We start from the raw sequence: 26678 nt of genomic DNA on the forward strand, positions 1-26678 counted from the left end.
TAGGACATTCTTTGAAGTATTGTGTATTTACATTTTTTCTGTATTACATTTACTAATCAATTCTCAGCTGTAACACGTGAATTTTTCGGCAAATGACTCATTCATTGGCATCTTGTCAAACTAATCCTGAAACTATAGGAGGCTCAGCGCTAACATAATTCTAAAGCTAGAACACTTTCACTAACACACATCATTTTGACTTCAGAGAACTGACTCACTATCAGAGTCAAATATATACTAATAAACTCTGTTTATAGTTTTCCTTAAAACTTGTTCCCCACCATGCCACCATCTCCCAATTTTAGTGTGGCAATTCCCTAATCCAAAACACCTCTAGTTTCTGCAGAAGACAAGATGGGGAAACACAGTAGCTTAAAACAGGAAGGGGGAGAAAAAGCAGTTGTTCACTCGGCTGGAAAAATATTCTATTCTGAAACAGCAACAACTCATATCTATTCCACATAGTTCTCAAGATTTATTTTTCTCCTCACACACTGTAACAGAATACAAACACAATAAAAAATCTCCAGGAATAAATTACTCTCAACGCCTTTATTTCACTAAATAAAAGTTTAAAAAACAACATAAAACCAATTACTGAGAACTATTCAGTCAAAAATCTTCAATGAGATATCACTAGCATTAACTATCAATTGCAAATCAACTAATCATTTTGGTTCACACGTTCACCTCCTCCAAAATAGAAAATTGCTCATTTTAATCAGAGGAAGGGTGGAGGAGGAACAAGAAAACAATGATTTGTCAGATTACCACAGACATTTACTTATAGCTCTATCAATTGTCACACTCCACCTGGTGGCAGGAGCTGCCTGAATTGGTGAAGTGGAGGTCATTATACAAGAAATTCCAAAACATGCTTTCCAGATGTCTTTGGGGAAAAGCAAGATGCTCTTCTCTTGCTCTATATAGAATAAATCTAACAAGGTTCAATCAAAGTTTTTTTTCACGTCAATACCTAATACAGATTAACATAAAGGTATAACAAAAATCAGAATGGGAGACCTGTATTTAGAGTGATCTGTTTACAACCATTCTCTCCATGTTAGTTAAATGTTATTTCAAGTCTTCAGAACAGTAACAAGCATATCCAGCAGCTATCACCTACTCCCACTAACTTTCTTTACCCTTTTCCCCTATGGGTAAAGTATAGAGTTTAATTAACACAGTTAACAGCAGCTTGCCACATTGCTTTTAGATATTTGCCAGTAACATATACCCATGGGATACTCTAGAGACTGATTTCAACCAAAAATAAAAATAGATAAACAGAGCTCAAACAAAATTAAAACTGAGTCTGGCTGCCCACACTTATTTTCACACATGAGGAAAAACAGCAATTCTCCTAGAAGCCTCAAGCAGACATATCTTTAGAACACAATGTTAAAAATACGTCCCCCCCCCCCTCCTTTTTCCCCTACCTGTTTCTCACTCAAAGCTGTGATTTTGGCTTGGAGTTCATGAAGCTGTTTCTTTAAATCAGCATTCTGATTGGAAAGAAAAAATATCTGTGAGAAAGATATTTCATTTGTTAACAGAATAGTAGCAAGAAGACATTATGCATATTGCATTACAAATGATGAAGCAAACTTAAGCATTTTAGCCAATCAAACTCATCATGCATTAAATTGTAGTCACATTATCACTACCTAATGCACAGATCCTAAATGCGGGCTCCTAACACTAGAACCAGGGCAGCTCCTTTGCCATTGTTTTAAATTATAAGACGTTTTATATTTTAGCATCATGTAAAACAGTGCACCTTGCTACTAAAAATATTGTTATTCTTTGACAGAAAACCCAAAGCTCCACTAATCAGACAAAAGCAGGAAAATGGAAGTTGTAAGTATCTTTATTGATAATGCCACTCAATGGCATTATCAATAAAGATAAAAACCTTGCCCTCTCCCTTATTTAGTAGAGTGCATTTGTTATTTTAGCCTAGATTTGAAAAGCTGTCAGTACTATAACTGCCTTGACACCATATCATTCAAATTAACACAGCGACTACCAGTGAATTCTCTGTTTTCAAATTCTAGGATTCAAAAAAGAATACTATTTTAGATGAGATACACTGAATATGCTTGTGTTTTACTCAAGTGAGACAAAAAAAAATCCAAGATTTAAAAAGCAAGATTAATGCTTAATATTGGATAGCCTCCTAGCAGACTGAACACCACCCCAATGAGAGACTACTTTTTCTTCATCATCTCACATGCAATTTTTTCCAATAGCCCTGCCTGGTCTTCTATCAGGTTGGGGCACACATCCTCCCTCTCATGATTATGCCACGTGGTCTTTTTGAAATAAGAATGTGTGAGTGTGTGTGTGTGTATGTATACTAGAGGCCTGATGCACGAAATTCGTGCAAGAGTGGGCCTCTGCAGCCCTGGCGGCTGCCTAGATCCCTCCCTCGCAGCTGCGGTGCCTGCCTGGATCCTTCGAAGCTGCGGCTGCAGCCCGGCTTTGTCCGGAAGGTTGTCCGGAAGGACATCCAGTCTAATTAGCATATTATGCTTTTATTATTATAGACATATAATGAAATCACCCACAAGATTGCCCAACAATTTACTGCTCTCTCAGATTTTTTGCATTAAGACTGCTGTTACCTGGCCACCAGCTCTATGGGAAATGCTAATGATTTCTAATAATATTTCAGTTGCTGATAATAAAGGCTATCATCTACATATATAAAAGCCTAAGTGACCATCGCAACGGAATGGACGACCGAACAGGCTGTGTGGGGATCGGACCTAAACTGGCAGTCGGACATTCCCCGAGGGGTCCCGGATTGGAGAGGGTGCAGGCTGGGCTGAGAGCCCGCATCCCCCATGCATGAATTTCATGCAACAGGCCTCTAGTATTAAATATAAAAGAATCTATTAATCTAAGGTCTACATCCTGGTTCCCTAAATCTAATTTAAATAGTATCTTTTAAAAGTAAACAAACATGGAAAAGCTTCTCAAAGTTCAAACGTCAAACAGAAATTAAGTGTGGGCTATCAATGGATTGTGTTAAAGCACTGGGTACAAAATTATTTGAAATGACTATTATTCCTACTTCCAAAAATCAATCTGCCTCAGTATCATTCCTCAATCCAAGAATTTATTTTACTTAAAGTTACAATGAGGCATGTATGGTATGTTAACAATCTAAAGATATATACACATACATCTGAGTACCCATCAATGGGTTTAGTTGTTTTGTGACCAGATTATGAGTCAACAAATGCAAGGGAGAAATCCTAAGAGAGTCTGATAAATACTCTCCACACTTATGACCTACTGTCTAAGGCTGCAAAAGAGACACAGCCTGAACAATAAATACAATCATGGAAGACAAGATAACTTTCTAGGAAGATTTCTCTTCAGGGATAGAGAATAAAATGTCTATGTCAAAAACTCCTATGAGAGCCCAGCTGGTGTGGCTCATGATTGAGCATCAACCTATGAACCAGGAGGTCACAGGTTCAATTCTCAGTCAGGGCACATGCCCTGGGTTACAGGCTTGATCCCCATTGTGGGATGTGCAGAAAGCAGCCAATCAATGATTCTCTCTCATCATTGAGGTTTCTCTCTTTCTCTCCCTTCTTCTCTGAAATCAATAAAAAATTAAAAAAAAAACTCCTATGAGAATTTAAAGAAAATTTAACATTTGCTGGATTAAGGGCTCTTTCAAAAATAAAAATTATGTGTTTTTTAAAACATATTTTAAAATTCTTACCCTGAATATAGTGTGATTAAGTATTTAAATGTTCTGTATTATATCTCTACTATAAACTGAGAAAATAAGAATGGTTCTGGGCTTTATTCAATAATTCTGAGACGATAGAAAGCCTCACAAACTGATTTTGAGTGAGTGGGAATATAGAAACGAAATTTAAGCTCTATGAAGAGTATCAACTCTCAACTTTCCCCCCCAAATACTCAAAGCAATTAACACAAAAGCAAGTAACAGTAACAAAGATGAAATGATAGCTATATTATAAATTAATAGCTGGATTTTTCTAAACCCTTAAAACATGAAGACCAATATGCTAATATAATTGCTGTGAGAGATGAGATAGTTTTTAAAAACTTATGTACTGGTCTATATTTTAGTATTCTTATGATTACTTTGCTTTACATTATTTTAATTTAAAAATTAAATGAATTAAAGTAGTATTTTACCTGTGGATCCTGTTTCATTTGAGCAACCAGTTTCTGGTAATAAAGAGAAAAAGAGCCATCAATCTTCCATATTAACTCACTATGGCAAATCAGGTTTGACCCCCCCCCAAATCTAGAGTTTTAAGATTCACACACACAAAAATGAGCAATACCACAATCAGAACAAAAAGCTTCTGTGATCTATATAAAAGGTTAATAAGACACTCCTCTTAATATAGGGTGGGAACCAAAACTACCACTTTATATTTGAAATGAAATGCTCCTGCTTTTTAACAAGTCTGAAGATGGGATGAGGGTGGGGAATGGAGTATAAAAGGCAATTTAAACACGCTGGATGCTCCAAAAGCCAAACATCTCTCTAAAATGTTGTCACTAGCCGAAACTGGTTTGGCTCAGTGGATAGAGCGTCGGCCAGTGGACTGAAAGGTCCCAGGTTCGATTCCGGTCAAGGGCATGTACCTTGGTTGCAGGCACATCCCCAGTAGGGGGTGTGCAGGAGGCAGCTGATCGATGTTTCTCTCTCATCGATGTTTCTAACTCTCTATCACTCTCCCTTCCTCTCTGTAAAAAATCAATAAAGTAAAAAAAAAATAAAAAAATAAAATAAAATAAAATAAAATGTTGTCACTGGGTAGAGTCCTAACTAAGGCCTACAGAGAAGCTGCACCCGTACAGAACAGGCCAGTCTGTATACAACGAAGTGCAGAGGAGCCTAGTGTCAGATCTGACTTTGCCACGGTCTTCTCCATGGGGGCAGCGGGGATGTCCTCTTGTTGGGGCAATGAGGCTCAGTATATGAAGAGTAAAGAAGTGAAGGAACAATAATGCAAAACTCTACCTACCTGGGTTCCTCTGGGAAAGAGTGCGCTACCAAGAATATTGAATGAGAAAAGACCTTTACTAAGGACAACAGAAGTCCAAACAAATGAAAAACAAAGAAAACTGGATGCTGTCTGATCTAACCCAACTTCTAAAAGCACCACTGTCCAAAGATAGCCATAATCAGGGAGAAGAGAACCTGAAGGATAAAGGCGTACCAGAAAGCTGATTCCTACAAGTTACCTGGAAATAAGCTGTTCCCCGAGTGAATCCATAGAACTAAAAATCTGTCCCTCTTTTTGGGTAACAAGGCACTTTTAAATTTTGTTAGTCATAAAATAAAATCTAATATGTATTATATACTTATCTCCCTTACATTTAAAACTGTCAGCTTTGTGGCCCCACCAATGTGGCTCAATGGCTGAGCATCGACCCATGAACCAGGAGGTCACGGTTCCATTCCAGGTCAGGGCACATACCCAGTCTGTGGGCTCGATTCCCCCATAGGGGGCATGCAGGAGGCAGCCAATCCATGATTCTCTCTCAGTATTGATGTTTCTCTCTCTCTCCGTTCTTTTCTCTCTCTGAAATTAATTTAAAAAATATTTTTAAAAACCTGTCAGCTTTTATTGTATAATCTTCAGTAAATGACTTCTAACATTTATTCTAGTTGGTCAAAAGCCTTACTTCACGTGCTGAGCTACATTCTAGAAAGCTGAAGTTGCCAACCATGTGACCTCCACACAAGCACATGTTACTTCACATGTGAGAGTAGTAACTCTTGTGTATCCTGGTCTTAATAACAAAATAGTAATAACACATTCCAAGAACTCAGTGAAATTGAACAGCAAGGCTTTTACACATATGCATTTTTACTAACACCGCTTTAAAGGCTAACCACACTCTTCAATTTGGTTTTCCTTTTGATTTGATTACCACAGAGTTGACTATATTAAAATTGCCTTTTTAAAGCTAAAACGGATTTTCTTCCACGACACTAGAATTTAAAAACTGACTGATAACCACACTAAGTCTCCACCTCTGAGGAAATAACTTTTCTATCTGTAAGCAGTCAAGCTGCATTTACATCATCAGAGGCAGGACTGAACATGCTGGGCAACTGAACTAGACCATCCAAATCCCTAGGGACTTTAAGCTGACACTGTGTTGTCAAACTTAGGTTACTTTCTATTGCAAGAATACAATTTTTCATGAGGATATACTTTATACTAAGGGTTGGCAAACTGGCCATCCACCTGTTTTCGTAAAGAAAGTTTTACATGGGACACAGCCATACCGATTCATTTATATATTGTCTATGACTGCTTTGTCTGCATAGCAGCAGAGCAGAGTAGCTGTGACAGAGACCTGTGAGTGACTTACAAAGTATAAAACACTTTCATTTACTATCTGGCCCTTTACAGAAAATATTTGCTAACCTCTGCTTTATACTATTCTGTTCCATGTAGAGTAAATACTCTGAAAGTTTAAATATTACTTTTATCAATTCTGCATAAGGATCATCAAAAAGGCAATTTCTCAAAAAAGGATGAGATGCCCATCACAAGCCATTATTATTTAAACATTTATCCAACATCAACTATGTGCACATTGCTACTTTTTAAACCACCTCCCTATCCATAAAAAACAAAAATGTATTTCTGTGACACAATACCAGGTAGTTTCATAACATACTTTCTATCCAGTAAGCTCAATCTCAGCTCTAGCTTCATCCCAGAACTAGAAATGCACCAAGGAGTGACTTATGCCCCAGCCTAACAGCCAGTGCCTACTTTGGTGTCATTTCTGGCATCCCTGAACTTGTCATGATTGGTGATTATGCAGGTTACCACATATCTCATCAGAACAACATCATCCAATTTACAAACAAGGCATGTCACCTGGATTTATGTATAAAACTTAAATTTTTTTAAAAAAAGAGAAAAGTATTCTAAATGTAACTGGAATAAAAATATCTTATAGAGTGTATATGTTAAAATACTATCAATAAATATGTTTATTATTACAAAAACAAAATGTATTATAATTAAGGATGAATATAAATGCTATTAACTTTATGCTAAAAATAACTATATAAGAACATAGATATTTAATGTGAATATTAAGATAGTGTTTGGGATAACTTTATGAAGAATATTATATCCCTTTTGAGTCAACAAATGTAATTTTAAAATGTAAATTAGATTTTAAAACAAATTAAGCATTAAATTTTTCATAAATATTTTCATAAAATTGGTATGCTTGAGTTAAAACATGAAACAAAATATTTTAAAACTCTACTTAATTTTTAGTAAATTAGTTCAACTTAGGTCACAAGTCTTTCATGAAAATCTTATTGGGATTTGTTCAGATCTTGTGAGGATAAACTAAAAGCAGAATGTCAACTATGCCATCTCAAAATTTCTTGAGAGGAGGATTATCTTCAAAAATCACATACAACCTCATTATATTATCTCTGATCCATGCAACTTTGATTGATTATTGTTTTCTAGGAATTTATTCTATAATGATGTCGGCTTGGAACAAATTATGAACTTAACTGTCATCATTTGCCATACAGCCAAATTGGGAATCAGTACACCTCTATGTTAAAAAAAGTTTTGTCCAGCCCGGCCAGCGTGGCTCAGTGGTTCAGCGTTGACCTATGAACCAGGAGGTCAGGGTTCGATTCCTAGTCTGGGCACATGCCCAAGTTGCAGGCTCAATCCCCAGTGTGGGGGGTGCAGGAGGCAGCCGATCAATGATTCTCTCTCATCAATGATGTTTCTCTCCCTTCCTCTCTGAAATCAATAAAACAATATATTTTTTAAAAATACTTTTGTCCTAGAAAAAGACAAGCTTGTTTTTGTAAACAAATTTTTATTCTCCTCCGTTTGTAACAGAAGCAAGGCCAAATAAAACAAAATGTGCTTATTTTATTATATACTAAATTTAAATAGATAACTTACTCATTACATACTAAATTTCTTAAAGTTACCATAAAAACAAAGCACACTTCTTAAAGTTACCATAAAAACAAAACCTGCCTGTTCATGGCAAACTATAACACTACTGCTGAGCAAGAGTTTATTTTAACAAGATCCAAAGTAGCAGAACATACAGAGACTTAACGTAAAAAATATGAGTGTGTATCTATATATATACATGTATAGATTATATATGCCTTTGAAGCTTTCCTATAAATTCTCTTCCATTAATTCTGAGTAACTTGCAAATTCAGTAGTTATCAAAAACCCAAGGTGTTCTTCTAACAATCTCAGAAATTAACCTTACATTAGACTAGTCAGATAAAACAAAGGAAAACATACCTAAGAACAAACACCTTTTTAAAAAATTTCCTTTCTCCTATTCCAACACCCCAAACATTCAAAAGTAGTTAATTCATTGTCATTTATCACTTTTTATTAAACAAACATTACATATGTGTATGTCTTGAACCTAGGACCACATTCAGATAATGTATAGAATACAGAAAGATATAAAACAGTGATATTCTGTTTATATAAAAATGTTAATGATTTAGTTATTTAAGGATAGCTTTTTGTATTAGTTACAGTTATATTAAATGAAATATTATATATACTTAATATATAAATTATATTTAGTATACAATGTATTTTATTAAAATTGTTGTCATATAAATATAATCATTGATATATTTTAAATTTTCCATATTTTAAAGGTTTAGCCTAAGTACCTGAGGTAAAATGTAAGAATTGTGAAATTTGAAATTTAAACATCCGTGAAAGTAATCACATTTTCTTTACTAATGACTAGAATAGAGGTATAAAAGTGAATGAGTAAAAACTTCGATATACATAGTAGTCAAGCCAAACATGTCTCATTTAAAATATACAAGTCATAAGTCACATGAACAAAGTCCTTCAGATTAACAACAACAACAAAAAATCAACCCAGAAAAAAATTCTTTTTTAATGCCTTTGGTATATAAAAAATATTTGATTCATTTCTGATTAAAGGAAATCAGGAATATTTCACTGAAGTTCTTAAAAGTGTTATCAATGAGTTTATTGAGTAGTGATAAAAAGCAAATGGCATGACTGTTGGGCAATAATTGTCTGAAAGATGATTAACAATTTGTACTAAAAATCAGAGATGGGCCTGTTTACTCATCTTAACCATTACTTAATAACATGATGTGGAAGAAGACAATAATGCAACATACCTGGTGAACCTGAATTTCCACTTTAAGAGCTTCCTGTAGAGTCTGCAACTCCATCCTCCACCTTCTCCACTTTCTCTTATGTCTGCTAATTCTATAGTTTCTTCAGCCTCCGTTTAAAATAACAAACTCCTCTTCTCACTGCAGCTGCAGAGATCAATCAATGTTTTGGATCATTATGTTAGGTATAAAGGAAATATTCATGTTAAATACAATACATTTGTAATAGTTGAAAAATATTTGATTCTCTATCACAGGACAAGAAATTTCCCCAACAGAATTCTTTTTGAAACGAATAGTTTTGTATTTAATTGATATAATAACTTTCTGGGTTTTATTATTTGGAATTCCTCTACACTACAGAACACTTCAAAGAAGTAAGAAAGGGGGAAAATAAGTGTTTAACCTGGTCATGAAAACAGCTATGCACCTACTATGTGCTCAGTACCATACTACACACTAAATTCTGAGGATACAGAGCTGAACAAGACCCCTTCTGCCCTAAAAGAGTTGGGAATTTAGAGGGGGAGACTACAACCATCCAAGACTCACTTCATACTCTGTCCTTAGAAAGAGACACATAACAACAGGGTCATGCATTTTTAAACATCACACAGAGGGAACGGGAATGTTCAGGATCTCTCCGAGGTTACAAAAGGCCAAAGTACTTTTTTCATTTGGATTAACTTGTACTGTATTTAAAAAAACTTTTCAAACTGAAAACGGGAAAACTTCACTGAAGTTCACATTCAACAAATTAATACTTAACACAAAGACAAGGCAATGTAACTATGTTTTCCACAAAGTTATAAAAGCAGTATTAAAAATAAATCTATTGTGCATAACAGATGAGATGGTCTAGCAATGGAACAGACGTTTCCAGCTTTACAGTTAACACTATCTTCTTTTCGAGGCTGAGTGCCTCTCTTTGGCTATGTGCATAACTGCATGTGGAGAAATGTCAAAAGTCTAGATGTGTAAATGTGAACCTTCCTATCCTGCTCCGCTCCTCACCACTGCAATTTAAATTAACTCAGTGGCTAATTTCTCTTTTATTATTTTTTTCTTTTTTCTTGCATGTAGCTTTTGACATGATTTTGGGTACTCTCCCAAAGCAAAGTTTGCTTCTGTCTGAATAAATTTAAATTTTTCATCTTTGTACCTATAAAACTTGTAGTTAGGGCAACTTTTCAGCATTCTTAGAAACTGGGGAAGGGAACAATCAGTTCCCTTAAACCAGTGGTCGGCAAACTCCTTAGTCAACAGAGCCAAATATCAACAGTACAACGATTGAAATTTCTTTTGAGAGCCAAATTTTTTAAACTTAAACTATATAGGTAGGTACATTGTTATTAACTTAATTAGGGTACTCCTAAGGTGGCCTTTGCTAAAAACTCAAGGGGCCAAAGAGCCGCATGTGGCTCGCGAGCCGCAGTTTGCCGACCACTGCCTTAAACAAAGGGAATGAGATTCATAACCTTTACACTTTCTACAAATTATTTACCTATGGACATTTTCTTAAAACTTCTTTAAAACCTGATTTGACAGTTATAATAAAATCATTTACTACAGACTATATAGTTGTCAATATTATTTTTTATTATATTTGCTAAACCTCACTAGGCTTAAAACATCACTACTGACAATCTCTCCCCTAGGGCTTATACATTGCTTTGTAGTATCAAAATACTCTAACCTAAAATAACAATAAATTTCAAAAGTGTAAAATTCCTTCAAACTCACTTGTGGAGGCTAGAAAAGGATTATTGTACAATAATATTATCAACCAAACATTTTATAAAGATGATATATTTAGGGGATATAATTTGGAAAAGAAGACATACTTTGATGAACAAACCTGGGCTTTTCAGCTACTTATTATCTTAGAAAATCTTTGGAACTATAATAAATAAATAAACAAACAAACAAACATAAGAATCATTAAGTCACTGACTTAGACCAAGGTTTTTGTTATGTAAGTTTACGTTACATACAAACTCACATGTAAAAACTACACAGCCATTTCAATTTTAAATACTAAAATAATCTCTCTACTAAAATTTTTGACTTACATATTCAAGTTCTTCCTGAAAACAGTACTTAAATTAGTTTTAATTTTGCAGAAAATGTATCCAAAAATGATGTCACAATATTTGTCAAATTAAAAATAATCTTGAAGTTACTAGTAAAGGGGTATTTTCAACACCAGAAAGGCCATATTTTATTTTATTGGTAGTTAACATATAATGTCATAGCTCAACTCAACTCATACAACAGCAGGTTAAAAACATGGAGAACTTAGAATATAAACAACAAAGAGTTAACATATTTTACAGTTAGAATGCTCACAAATTAATTTTTAAAAATTAAAAAAGCAGTTCACTAAAGAAGAAATAACCATGATCAACAAACATGAAAAACACCCACCTACAATAGTCATTGAAGATAAGTTTTGTCTATCAAACTGACAAAGATTTATAATAATACCATGAGCGTTCTAGAGTTTAGGTCAGGTGGCACTTTTATAATTTGCCACTGGTTATCTCAGGGGAGGAGTAGGGGGGTAGTACTAAGGGTTATTTACTTTCTTATTTTCAGAGTATAAAAATTTCCATATTTCGTTATTTTAAAATATGCACTTATTTTTAAATAACAAAAAATTAACTGAGGAATGCTAGATAAAGCATCATAAAATTTTGTACTGATGAAATAAAATGTCCAGGAAATGAAAAAGTAAAACCTGGAGGCTCTAAATGTCAGAGTGCCTGGTAGGAAAAGAAGCCTGCAGCTCACGTTACTAAGGAGCTGACAGCTTTTACTTCCTTCATCAAATTGTTGTCTACTTATTAGAGATCCACAGACACACATTTTATTTGTCAAGAACTCTAAAGGCCAATTACTCATTTCATTTCAAAATAAAACATTTAAAAGAAGGATTAAAAAGGTAATGACTTGTTATAGAGAAAAACTTATGGAGGATTAGAAGATATATTTGATATCCTTCAAAATGTCTCTTTGTGGATAGCAATTTTAAGAGATTGGTCTCTGCCTAAAGGACTAAATTATATACACATATTTATAGGTTACAAAAACAATGCAGGCACATGTTGAATCCTTCTTAAAAATATTTTGGGGGCTTAGACAACTCATGCAGCTGTCATGTAAAGACCATCTGGGGGCAGTTTATAGCATCATAAAGAAGGTATGATTTTGCTAAATATGAAAAAGATGATTTATCGTATTTTGACCAACTTTAATAAGTTGTAAATAACAAATCAGTTGTACGGTAAAAATAGTTAATAGACACACTTTATTGAAGTACAATGCCTTTCACCACCCAACAGCTCTAAATACCACCATCAGAAAGGACAACTGCCTAGCACAAAATATCAACATTTATTATCTTCAAAACTATACATCTCAAACCACTGGGACACCTAATAGCCTCTCACCTTCAAATAATAAAAAAACAAAAACATAGACAAATAAAAACTCCACCCACCAACCATTCAAAACAATAATCAAGTTTCACTGAGAAAGGCAGCTGTGATGTCTGGAAAGAACACTATCTGTCCCCAAAAACAAACAAACAAAAAAAAACCAACTGATTCCACTTACCATGTAATCACTCTCAGCCTCAGGGTTTTTAAAATTTGTTTGTATGTTTGCTTATAAATCAGGAAGATGGGAACAGTACCGCCTACTTCATAAAAATGGTATGAGGTTTGAATAAGGTAAGGTTCTATGCTATTCCTAACACACTTAGTGCTTTTATTCAGGCACATAACTTAGGTATAAACTTCTCAACACATTAGATTGCTGAGAGGATAGTAGGCCTTCCTATTTTTAAATTTTCTTTAAAAAAAGGCTTTCCTGGCTAACATCAACAAATCAACAAACGACAAGTGCTGGCGAGGATGCGGAGAAAAAGGAACCCTCTTGCACCACTGGTGGGAATGCAGACTGGTGCAGGCACTGTGGAAAACAGTATGGCATTTCCTCAAAAAATTAAAAATGGAACTTACATTTGACCCAGAATCCCACTTCTAGGAATATATCCCAAGAAAACAGAAACACCAATCAGAAAAGATATATGCACCCCTATGTTCATAGCAGCACAATTTACCATAGCTAAGATTTGTAAACAGCCTAAGTGCCCATCAGCAGATTAGTGGATTAAAAAACTGTGGTACATCTACACAATGGAATACCATGCTGCTGTAGAAAAAAAGAAGGAATTCTTACCATTTGCAACAGCATGGATGAAACTGGAGAGCATTATGCTAAGCAAAATAAGTCATTCAGAAAAAGATAAATATCACATGATCTCACTCATTTGTAGAATGTAATGAACAACATAAACTGATGAACAAAAATAGAACCAGAATCATAGAAGCATTGAACAGACTGTCCAACTTATGAGGGAAGGCGGGAGGTGAGGGGGTAAGAGATCAACCAAAGGACTTGTATGCATGCATATGAGCATAACTAATAGACACAGACAGTAGGGAAGTTGAGGGCATGTGATGGGGTGTGGGGGCGGCCGGAGAGAGGTCATGGGGGAAAAAGGAGACTTATGTAATACTTTAAACAATAAAGAATTTTTTTTAAAAAGGCTTTCCAACTATTTTTCTGGGTATAGTTCTGCTTGGAGATATGTGACTGCCAGGTCTTTCATTATGATTCTAATAAAGTTGTCATGCTGTAACTTTGAATTCACTGCTAAGAAACACTACTCTGTTCCTGAACTGCTTATAAACCCTTTATAAATCAAAACTCCACTCGTCAACCAAGTTTCTTTAACTAACAGTAAGTCCATAATACATTGTGCCCCCAGATTGAATTCCCTATAAATGGTTAGCTCTGTGTTCTCTATACTGTAGATTACTTGGTGTAAGACTCCACTTTTGATCTATCATCTCAGAACAGTGTTTTGAGTAGGTATAATATTTTTAAATATAAAAATGTAGAAAGTCTTGACAGACCAATGTATCCTTACTTATCACATGCCTAATACTAAAATACCAGGTTTTAATTTGTGCAAAATACTATGTATCTAACATGTTAGGAGATAAAACAATAACTTTTAACTAATAGTGCTAAAAATTATCATGGATGCTAAAAATAATAAGATTATTTTAGTAATACTTACTGAAAACTAACATTTACTAACAGGAATCAATAAAAATGACATAAAAACCCAGTGTAACATATGTTTATTTGTTTTTCATGGTGGTAGCTCTTTGGTGACACTCTACAGGTCAACAACAACAACAAAATGCTCCTGCACAGAGCTGGACAATCTTGATTTTAGAAGCTTCTGACAAGGTTACTATATTCAAATCCTGGTATAACTTGCTGACAAAAATCACTTCAGCTAGTGAGATTGGTATTTCCTAACCATTAAATTAAATTTCTACACATACACACACACACCTAGATTTATGATTATCTGAATGTCTGAATGTGTTCGAGGAAAAAAATATACATCTTTCCTGTTTGTTTTTTTGGGGGGAGGTGGCCAGGTCCTCATTAAAAAAAAAAAAAAAAGTAATACCGACACAGGTCAGACCATTACAACCCAAGGGTCTGAGTGTTTTGAGTCAGGTCAAGTCCCCACAGCACCCTCCTTCCCAGGTCTGGGCAGTGTCCTGCACGTCTCCTTACCACCAGCGTTTTCACTCTAACATCCCGTTTCTACCTCAGCTTCCTGGGCCCAGGCCTAGCTGGCACACACACACACTCTTCTATTTCCCACCTTTCTTTACAGAAACCAAGCATGTTTACTAAAATCATCCCAACTATACCCAAAAAACAGAATGTTGACGTCAATTTGAAAATTCACAGAAATTCAAAATGAAGAAGGCTGGAGAGCAGTGTATAAGAGCATAGTGACAATGAGGCTAAAATTTTAGAATTGGTTGCCACATTTACCAGAATACTATTTAATAAAAAAAAAAAATAGTCCAGACAAGCATGGCCAGAATCATATACATATTTGCTACACAAAGATTAACACAGAGGATATGGTGGTCTTGGCATAACCAGTAAGTACTTAATAGAAGTGGAAAATATGGGAGATAGATTTCAGATCAATTTAAGGAAGAGCTAAGGATTAGAGCTGTACAAAAAAGGAATGGGTTACCTTATGAGGTAGTGGGCTCCCTGTCATTAGAAGTATTCAAGAATGCTGCATATCATATCCCCCTCTTGGAGATTCACAATGCACATTAGCATATTAAAGGTTCTGAGAAGTCCTGCAGTAAAGAAACCTGTTTAACTTTAATGCAGCATTCCCCAAATTATTTGACTACAGAACATTTTCCCACCCCCACCCAACCTCAGTAATATTTATTCATTTCTGTGGAACTAGAGTTCCTCAGAATACATTATAGAAAATAATGAGCTACATTTTTAAATAACTGTAATATTCAATATGTACCCGAATAACAATCTGTTAGGGATATAGAAAAAGAAATTGCCACGTCGGGTAAAAGGCTGGAAGAGAGGGCCTCTTAAGGTCCCTTTTCTAAGATTGTATGATTCTATCACATCTCAGAGTAAAGGGCTTTGGGGTCTTGATTATTTATTTAAAAAGGTTCCATGAGAGAAAGGCAAGTAAAATAAAAAGGAGTAAATGCAAGGTTAACTGGTTCAAATGCTTCCCTTTCATGTTCAAATCCCAATCCCTACAAGGAAAGAAAGACACCTCAAGGACCCTAAGTTATCAAAAAGAAGCCTTAACCAAATATCTACTCCACACATTAAGTTAATTACTATTTGATAGAGAGAATTAAAACAAAACAAAAAAAATAAAAAAGGATAGCTTTGCATTAGGGGACTACCCTATTCCAGCTATCTTGTTTGATAGCTATCTTGTTTAATTTTTTTATCATAATACATGCTTTCCAAATAAGGTTAATATTTGTTTGATCCTTAGTCACTAGACTGCCCTGAGCAATCTGTGATTCTGAATTAGACATTCAAAGAAACGATTAAGTGTGATGATTTATAAGCTGTTAAAGTAGGTTTTAAAGTAGATATTAGAGAAAAAAATGTTTACCTATATGCCCCACACTGCTACATTTCTTTCTTTTTTTCCCCTCTTTAAGAATTATACAAAACAACACACATTAAAAATGTAGTATCTATCATAAAGCCAATCTAACATTAAATTTAAGAATATAAATGCTTAAGAGTCCCAAATTTCAAAGTCAAGGTTCCCATAGTTACATTAACCTAGCCATTTTGCACATATACTAAGGCCAGGAAATTTAACAGCATATTAAGTAATACAAAACACAATGGGAACCTTAACTTTTGAATTTCCTGACTTTTGAATTTTCAGCTCTAACCACTGCATTAAGGACATTTCTGACACAGGGGACCTTTACATTTTAACAGGTTATCGAATGCAGGAACATGCAAGCCTAGCAGTATGATTAGAAACACAAATGCATTTGAGAACTTGGTGCAAACAGCAAAGCCTCATTTCTGGTAAGAGAGCTTGCAAAAATTCACTGGACATTTGAATTATTATCCAACTAGCATCAGTAACACTATGCCTGCCTGGCAAAAGTACTTACCAATTTTGGGGAAACTGGCCCTCCTTCAGCACTCTTGCTCCCTGTAACAGAAGAAGGGGAAAATAGAATTAGATGACAAACAGATTTATGACATGTCATCAAAAGCTGAAGACTTAAAAGATCTCTATCTAATTTTAAGAAAAAACAAAACAAAACACACAAAAATCTCCAAAGCACCAAAACCCAAAAGAAAGAAAGGGATAGGTAGTTTATACAGCAAGAAAGAATTCAAGAGCAGTTAAATCTCTAATTTTCCAGGTTTTTTTTCACTTTTCCACTTTTTTCGAGACAAAGAAAAGTTGATTTCCCTTTCCTAAGAGACACACAGAAATGAAATGCACCTCAACTAAACAACACAAATACACTCTCATGCCCAACAAATGACCTTCACTGTTTGTTGTTTTATATTAACAAATTAAGCTATCATCATTGGCCCTTAGTTTGGTCTACATAAAAGGCCTTTTTTCAATTAATCTTGAAATGGACTTGTCTTCTATGAGGCTTTAAAATTCACAGCATTTTATTTGTATAGTCATAATTTTAACTAAACTTTTCATTCACATTCTCAAAGTCTCACTGTGTTAGACTATAAACCATGTAACATAAAAGTGACTCTCTATGCCACTTACTTAATCAGTAGTAAAACCAGGAAAAAAATAATCAAGGTTTTGGGATCCCAATCCAATGCCCAATGATGCTTTCATCAACTGTGTTTTCAAAAGATTAATAAACTTCATTAAGTTGACTTCAAGGTCAGAAAAGTCAAGCCTGGCTATACTGTTTACTTTTAACTATTCCTGCCCCAAATTTCTCTCTCTCAAAAAAAAAAAAAAAAATTAGGAAACAGAAATTTAAACTTCCCCCCTAATATTTTAGTATTAAATTAATTAAACTCCACATACCATGCTCTAAACCTACAAATACCTTCCTTATGCTTTAAACATAGTACGTTTGTTGACTGATGTTACTCCAATAATGGTCTCATTTCCTCAGGGGATATTTCAAGAAGTCTTCATGTCATCCAGATCATAAAATGTTTATTTAATCACGTGTAGTCATACCAAACATATAGTAATTTACTAGTAAATAGCCTGAATTTGTGCAGTTAGCATTCATTTCCAAAATGTTCCATCCTGCCTTTTCTTTAGTAGCAGTACTTTTTTAAAGTTCTCAAGTCCATATAAAATGACAATTTCAATCACCAAGATTAGAAAAACTCTCAAACAAAAGAAAAATCATGCAAAAATCTGTAGAATAATATGGTTATTAAAAAGTGGATTCTCATAAGGAAACAAAAAATTTGTTAACAATGTGTGGTGATGATATTAACTAAGTTTATTGTAATAATCATTTCACAATACATACACATATCAAATAATTATGCTGTATTCCTAAAACTAATACAATGTTATATGTCAATAATATCTTAGTTTTAAAGAGTGGATTCTTAACATTATGGACACCTACAGATTCTGTAGCACTTAAAATAGTATCATGTACATAGCAAATGCCCAGTAAATATTTCTTAAATGAATGAATTCACTGAGTGGACCCTTAACTCTCTGTTGCAGGTTTATTTTCTTCTTAGTTTTTTCATGCTGGGAATAATTTCTTATGCATCAATCCCCCACAGCATTATTTGTCAATGAATGACTTTGGACAAAAATATTTTATTAAGAAGTTAATTATTACAATTTTAAAATATCATGAAAAGGAAAAGGCTGATAATTTGGACTAAATTTAAATTAAGAATTCCTGTTCATCAAAAAAAAAAACAAAAAACAAAAACAAAATACAAACCCCAACATTAAGAGAATGAAAAAGCAAACCACAGAATTAGAGATGCTAATTCCAACACATATAATAACTGGTTTATACTCAGAATATATAAAACATGTTTAAACTCAAAGTGATCAGATAGGGTTGGGATGTTAACTATCACTTACTAGTACATGGCATTTGAGAAAGTATAGCTACATAAACTCTTCTGAAAAGTCATATTCAGTAAAAAGGCACCATGGAGGCACACCTTATCTCCAGGGCATTTCTCCAAAGTAGCAGAGTCAATCCCAAATTGATAAAGAATTTTACCATGATATCAACTGCTTGCAGTCACATAGGAACAAATAGAGGTTAAGTGACTTCCCCAAATGTCACACAGGTAGTTGGTAGTCAAGCTGGAGAAAAGCTTATGGCCTGAGATTCCTTTGACTGAGCTGGCCTTTTCATTAGACCTCACTTCCTCTTAACCAGCAGCAGCAGTTATTCTTCTAACAAACAAACTACAATAAATAATGGCCAAATATTTTTCAAAAAGTCTGCATATAATGTTTAAAGAAAAATCACATAAGTAAGCTATCTATCTAGGGCAAGTTTTAAAACCTGCAATCCTTTATGCCTGAGGGATCCCTGGGAATGGGCTTCAGAGACCTTTGCCAACGCCATGAAACTATGTGCTGAATTCTGCTCTAGTATGTATGAAAATTCTGGGAAAGGGATTCACAGCTTCAAAAAGATTCCCAAAGAGGTTCAGATACCCCAAAAGAGTAAATTATTTTTAGACTAGTGATTCTTAGACACAACATCAGAACTACCAAAGTGTTTCCTCTGAAGACTGATTATTAATTGACTATTTGGAAATTGATGAGAAAAAAAGAAAATATTTTACTTCTATAATTTAATATGAATAAATTAGCCGCAAAAAAGACTTATATATAAATTTTTACTTTTTGCACTATTGATACAAAAAACCTATTTTAAGTCTGAAATGCAAGATTGATTTTTCTCAGGTTAAGTTGACTGAAAGTCCACTTATTTGTTTCTCACATACAGTTCACACTTTTGGCTAAAGTAGTTCAAAATGTTCACATCTGCTCAAATTTTTAAAATACATAAATGTTCTTGAAAAATACATTCAAAATATATAAGTTGGAATGAATGAAATTATTTTTGCTTTAGTCATATTAACTTGCCAACATAACTTTACATGAGTTTTTACATGTTTTAGTCATGTTAACTTGCTAACATAACTTTACATGAGATTGTTCACCTCAGATCCTCACAGACAGATGCTTTTCTTAGAATTGGTAAAGAAATTAATTATTCAGATTTCTGATATGGTTGTAAAATTTAAAATATCAATAAATCAAAGGTGATTAATAACTACTTATTAATTATCTTTACATAATGTCTAAAACCTCTATACCTGAAGAATATATATTAAACAAATTTTGCAGAGAAAATAAAATGTTCCATACTATATCATGGGGTTTTTGAGAGTTTTTTTAGATCATGTTTTTTTTTGTTGTTAATCCTCACCTGAGGACATTTTCCCATTGATTTTTAAGGAGAGTGGAAGAGAGAGGGAAAGACAGAGAGAAACATTGATGTGTGAGAAACACATGGATTGGTTGCCTCCTGCATGAGCCCCAACCAGGGCCTGGGGCTGGGGAGGAGCCTGCGACAAGGTACGTGCCCTTGACCAGAATGGAACCCGGGACCCTTTGGTCCGCAGGCCAATGCTCTATCCACTGAACAAAACCAGCTAGGGCCTAGATCATGTTTTAAATTAGGCTAAAATTCATCCCACTACAAATTTCAAATGATTAAGTTTACAGTGTATGCACAATCACAAACTTTGGTAAGGACTAGAACAGCACAGATAACTGTCATTCAAAGACACTTTAAAATGTCACCTTACACAGAAGATTCAATCTCTTCTCTTTTTGTACTATACCAAGCTGATACACTACTTTTATATACAATAAGTTTTACTGCTTTTTATCAACCTAACTTCTAAACAGTAAGCATAATAAATGTAAACGCAAATAAGTGCTCAGAAGAAAAAGCAGAATCCTGCCTAATGGGATTTAGTCCTTTAGGCCCCAATATCATAATCATCCCTCTTGCCCCCATCCCTCTTAATCTTACTCTCTCGTGGACATCCTTCTCACACTCTCCCCTTACTCTTAAGCATCAATTTCCCCCCTCATTACTGGGTCAATTTGTTTCTCCTATCTTTAATTTTTTATGTAAAAAGCATTCCTTTACTCCATCTCTAGTTATTGTCCCATGTCTATACTCCCATTTATAGCAAAAACTCCCTGAAGTGTTAACCCACTGTTGTCTCCTAGTTCTCTGTTGAACCCCCTCAGATAGGCCTTTTGCCTTCTTCCATTCTTGTTAAGATCACCAAAGACCTCTCAGTTGCTAAATACAATAGTAAAGTCTCAGCCCTCACCTCTTGTTCAATCAGTATTATTTGACCCAGTTGATAATTCCTTCCTTTTTGAAACCCTTTCTTCTCTTGATTCCCAGATGACCACCCACTCTTGATTTTCCTCCTAATCTCTCTGACCAGTCTTCTAGGTTTCTTTTGCTGGTCCCTTCTCATCTCTTAAAACCTCAAAATGTTGAACTGCCCCAGGACTCAGTTCTTGAAACTTTTCCCATTAGGTAATCTCACTCAGCCTTGTGGCTATAAAAGGATATGTGTACTGGTGACGGACAAATTTTTATCTCCAGCCCAGGCCTTTCCCTTGAATTCCAAATGCCCACTAAACACTTACCAAAACTAAACTCTTGGCTACTGATCCCCCAACCTCCTCCTCAGAATCATCCTCATCACAATAAATGACAACTCTATCCCTTCGGGCCAAAACTTTAAATTTATCATTGACTCCCCCTTTCCCCACACCCTATATCTAATTCAAGAGCTAACCATCTTGTCTCTACCTTCAAAATATATAGACTTTGAACACCACTACCACCTCCTTGGTCCAACACACCACCATCTTTCACCTAGATTATTCAATTGCCTCCTAATTGGCCTCCCCTCTTCCATCTTTGTCCCACTACAATCTATTCTCTCAGCAGTCAGAACGACCTTTTCAAAATCCACGACAGATTTAGTTAGTCCTTGGATCAAAATCCTCCAGTGCCTTCCCATCATACTCAGAGAAAATGCCGAAGTCCTTTACAATGGCCCACAAAGCTTTAAGCGATTTGGAACTCTGCCACTCTCAGACCTCATCTCCTTCCCTCTTTCCATTGCTCAATCAACTGCAGCCACACTGGCCTCTTTTCTGTACTTCAAAAACTCTAAATGAGTTTCCTTCTCAGGGGTTTTCCACTTGTTTTTCTCTCTGGCTGGAACACTCTCTTCCCCCAAATACCTTCATGGCTCACTCTCTCAAAATGTTAAGAAAATCTACAGCAGTTGTAAGATTAGAGAACTAAAATAAAGACTAAAACTGTCATCAGAATTGTTTCCCTCCCCAAACTCAAACTTTGAGGATGATCTTTCCTATACCAAGAATACCTTTGTACTTTCTCTAAGCCTATCCAATCTCACCCAGCCATCTGGGCCCAGATAAACACTCTGACTAATGGAGACCTTCCCTAACCATCCCACCTCCCAGTTCTCTTTTTCTTTGAATTCTTGAGATATTTATCATCTTTCTCATTCATCTTGGAATTTAACCATATACTGTCTCACGTCTCACATTGTAACTTATATGCCTTATCACCTTAACTGAACTACACACACAGAGTAGAACTAATGCTTTGTACAAGTAGTTCTCAAACCTAGATCAGGATAAATCTAAAACTTAAAAAAATAGATTCACCAGGCCCTACCCTTAAGATTCTGAATTTTATTATGTCTGATTTGAAGTCCAGATATCTGTGTGTGTGTGTTTAAGTTCAACCAGAAGATTCTAATAGGTAGCCAGGATGAGGAACTACAGCCTTACAATCTTCTATTTCCTTTAGTACCTAGGAAAGAAGGCTCTCAAATAGACTAAAGCTAGGAAGGACACCCAGCGTACCAGATCCATATCATCATTTCACAGGGGAAGAACGGCCCAAGAAGTCTAGATGACTAGCCAAAAGCTACAAAGATAACAAGAGGCAAAGCCCAGCCTAAAACCCAGATTTACTGCTCTCAATCTAGAAGTCTTTCCACTAGTCTGTGAATAAATAAACGAAAGTAATAAAAATCCACAATTCACAGATAAGTGTAATAAACAGTGATTATCTAATACTTGACCAATGATTGCATTTTCCAAGCTCTAAGACAGTGCACATTATTAGCTTCTAACATGCTTGAAAAATGTGAGCAACATTAACTGACAAAAGACTTAAGAGGCCAGAGAGTAATTGTAGAAATGCTTACAAATAAAAAATTGTTTTACTAAGTCCTCTTACAATATGTACAAAACTTGTAAAATCATTTATATTTGTAAGTGAGGAGTATTAGGAAGAAAGAACAAAAAGAAGAAATCTTGCTTTCATCATGCTATCAAGTACAAAAATCCTATTCACAAACATCCATAGCTCACAAAGCTATAAATGTTTTCTGAGTCTAATCATAACGTAAACTTAATTACAGGTCAGACTTAGTAAATCACCCCATATCCCAAGACAACTAAAACTCTTATCTTAATAATAAGTTAACCTCAGGACCAAAACTCTTGTCATCAACAACAAAAAACAATAACTCGGGTATCTGTACGGCATTACAGGAGTTTGGGTCTATCTTGGTGTACAGGGATTTAAGCGAGTGCCTCTGATTAACACTAATGAGTTTTGGGTGTAAAGCATAAACACCAAGGAGGAGGATCAATGCCCAGCATTGCATCTGTGGAAGCCCTTTCTATTGCACTAACTGCAACTACTGGGAGTTGTTCTCTCACAAATGGGATAATAGACCCAAATTCCTATGTCTCTAAAGCACAAAGATAATTCAAACAAAAGTCACTAAGGAAGGTCACTGGTAAACACCTGATTTAAAAAAATACAAGAAAAAGCTAAACTAAAGAAATGATTAACACTTTAAGACAATTTTATAAAATAGCACTACTATGCACAGAAGAAACTAGTGAACTGCTGGAGATAAAATACCTCTCACAACAAAATTAAAAGACCAAATTTTTAAAATCAGAGCACAGTAAACCCACAGTAGCCAGAACCTTGTCCAAAGGAATACACACACACACACACACACACACACAAAATAACGAAACAAAAACTCCTCCCCTGGTGGAGCCCTAAGTACACTACAATCCTTGCTTTTAAAACACAGAAGAAAACTCCTGCTGCACTGATAGCCAGGAATAATCACAGAGCACTTCCAGACAAACGGATAATGATCACAAGCTGCCAAGGACGACCAAAACTAACTAAATAAAAATTATAGCACCTTATTGTGTTCCATACTGCCTCCCTTCTCAATATAGCACTGCTGTACTCACCAGGCTGGAAAATGAGCAGGTGCCTTTCAGGCTATAGAAAAATTAGTCTCTCTCTCTCTCTCTCTCTCTCTCTCTCTCTCTCTCTCTCTCTCACACACACACACACACACACACACACACACACACACACACACACCAATCACAAACACAAAGGGAATGATATTCTTTCACTTGAAGGGGCTTACGAAATGCAAGGCTTTGCGGTAGGCCTAGAAAACTAAGAGTAGGCCTCACCGAAGAAGTGAGGAAAAAGCCAAGGTTTATCCCAAATCCACAAAGACTAAAAGAATTAACATTTATTTCAATTAAAAGGCTTTGGAAACAATCCATTGTTTAAAATAAATAAAAGAGAACTTAAGGTTTTCCCCATTTCTATCACCAAAAGAAAATTAGGACCTTTTCTCTCTTAGTACACAGATTCAGCTCCACAACACAACTAAGAAAGAACCTGAGAAGGCCTGAAAACTAAAAATGGTTCCTTAACATTCACATTTTAAAAAAATCTATGTAGTCCAACATATTGATTCCTTATCACCACTGCTATCGTTAATGAACATTTAGCTTTTTATCTGTAGTTTGAAATGTCAATGAGAAATTGAAACAGCTACAATATGCTGGGGATTTTTAACTTTTGAAACAAAAACCACAAAGAAACAGGAGTCTGAAGCATGCAGCCTCAATCAGGCTGATAAGTATGCAGTCCTAAAACTTGAAAGTGAAAGCAATACAGACCAAAAAGAGAAGTTTGCTTGATATTAATGCTAGCCTTTAAAACCAAAAATATGTTCTGTTACAGAAGACTGAAATCAGGGCTTCCATTAACCTTGTTTAAAAAAAAATCCCATGAGCATGGATTTTTTTTCCTAAGTCTCTTCATCAGAGCAGCATGGGGTCCCATTAGGCACCCTATTTTACTTCCACCTTATAAATAACGTTAGCTGTTCGCTATTTCCATGGAAACGAAGTACAGAGGAACCCACTTAAATGAATACCGGTTAAAGGAATAAGTTTTATTTTAGAAAGGTCTGGCTACTTTACATGCACTCTATTGGGGAATACTACTAAGTTGTCTTAAGTATAATTTTTAAAATATTTTTTGGTGTAGAGGGAGCTTATTAAGGGTCCTATTAAATAAGAACACTCCTTGCAGTAAACTAAACATGCCAAAGAGCATCATAATGTTAAAGATACCTTTTCAGTGCACTACTCAGGGGTTTAGATGCACAGCTCCCAAAGACTATGCTTCCCCATGCACGAGGGTAGAATAATTACCCCAATGGGTTTAATTTAAACTAATAAAAGCAAGGAAATTCAGAACTAAGGCTACCATCACCTTGTAGCGACTAGTAATGAACAGACCCCACAACTGCAGGCACACAGACAACTTAATATTCTTCCAAAGAGGAGCAAACAGGAGAGCAAATAATGTACGTTCCTAATCACTGTTACTAGGCCAGGTCCAGGGATAGCAGGCAGTCAACACTCCCTTCTTAACAAACTATTCATGAGTTGTAACATGTATTCCTTCATCATCAATGCATACGCTCAGCTGAGATAGAACATGGAGAAGGAGAGAGTGCAGAAAAAGATTTAGTAATTTCCAACTTCAAGTTGACTCAAATATTGCCCTACATATTCTAGAAATGACCATTATTGGTGGCCCATAAAAAAGTTACAGATAGGCAAGTGTATATAAAATAAAATGTGACTTGTAAGAGTTAAGAAAACAAAAATCTTTACAGCAGATGTGGTTCTCCATTAAGTTAGTGGTGGCTCAGACATCTTTAATAAGTTAAAAGACAAATTAATTCAATATTACCCTAGAAGGTGACTAACCAACCAACCTGACTATTGCCCCAAGTAACTGCTGGCCATAGTTATTGTAAGAGCTTCCTTACAATCTTTTAAATTCTCCACACTAGGGTAAATGGAGCAGATTTGTTTGGGGGCCTCCAATTATGGGAACTAACAGGGTTAAATTTGGCACATTTAGCCTTTGGTAATGCTGTGATAAAATCCTGGTTTTCATCCCCCCACCAAAAGGTGACTAACAGTATTAAATTTACAATGTATGAAAAAAGTTAACATTCTCACACAAACTTTACTTTGAGTACACCAATGTATTTATTTCTATTGCATATTTTAAAAATAAAGTTACGTAACTTGTATATTTTACACACTGTAAGATTGGCAGAATGCTAATAATTGCTGGACTTGGGTAACAGATAAGTGGGGTCTGTTAATATTATTTACTCTACTTCTGTGTATGTTTTTACATTTCCATAAATTTTAAGCCCTCACTGGTTTGACTCAGTGGATAGAGCGTTGGTTGGCCTGCGGGCTGAAGGGTCCCAGGTTCGATCCTGGTCAAGGGGCACGTGCCTGGGTTGCGGGCTTGATCCCCAGTAAGAGGTGTGCAGGAGGCAACTAATCAATGATTCTCTCTCATCACTGATGTTTCTATCTCTCTCTCCATCTCCCTTCCTCTCTGAAATCAATAAAAACATATTTAAAAATAATAAATAAAATTTTAAAATCCTACAGATTAAGTTAAGGCTCTTGTCTCTATGTATAGAATTAAATAATGAATGAAATGCCTGGTATAGATCTTTAGACGCTACTAAATTT

General features: G+C 35.2%; 1 protein-coding gene across 7 annotated transcripts in view; it reads right to left on the reverse strand.

Moving 5' to 3' along the window:
- The window catches only part of PHF21A (PHD finger protein 21A), a 169776-nt gene that overhangs the window by 124029 nt on the left and 19069 nt on the right, over positions 1-26678 (reverse strand). For 3 of the 7 annotated variants that reach the window (XM_079787828.1, XM_079787829.1, XM_079787823.1), the window contains exons 2-6: positions 16798-16838; positions 15357-15483; positions 9215-9358; positions 4189-4221; positions 1440-1505 (exon numbers count right to left, since the gene is read on the reverse strand). In XM_079787828.1, the coding sequence (XP_079643954.1) occupies positions 1440-1505; positions 4189-4221; positions 9215-9268 (153 nt within the window). In that variant the 5' untranslated portion in view covers positions 9269-9358; positions 15357-15483; positions 16798-16838. Of the gene's footprint in view, positions 1-1439; positions 1506-4188; positions 4222-9214; positions 9359-15356; positions 15484-16797; positions 17457-26678 lie in introns of those variants that run through there. The other 4 variants (XM_079787824.1, XM_079787825.1, XM_079787826.1 and 1 more) reach the window with 4 other exon arrangements.

The sequence above is a fragment of the Cnephaeus nilssonii genome (assembly GCF_951640355.1).
Source record: "Cnephaeus nilssonii genome assembly, chromosome: 13".
In the NCBI taxonomy this organism is placed as follows: domain Eukaryota; kingdom Metazoa; phylum Chordata; class Mammalia; order Chiroptera; family Vespertilionidae; genus Cnephaeus; species Cnephaeus nilssonii.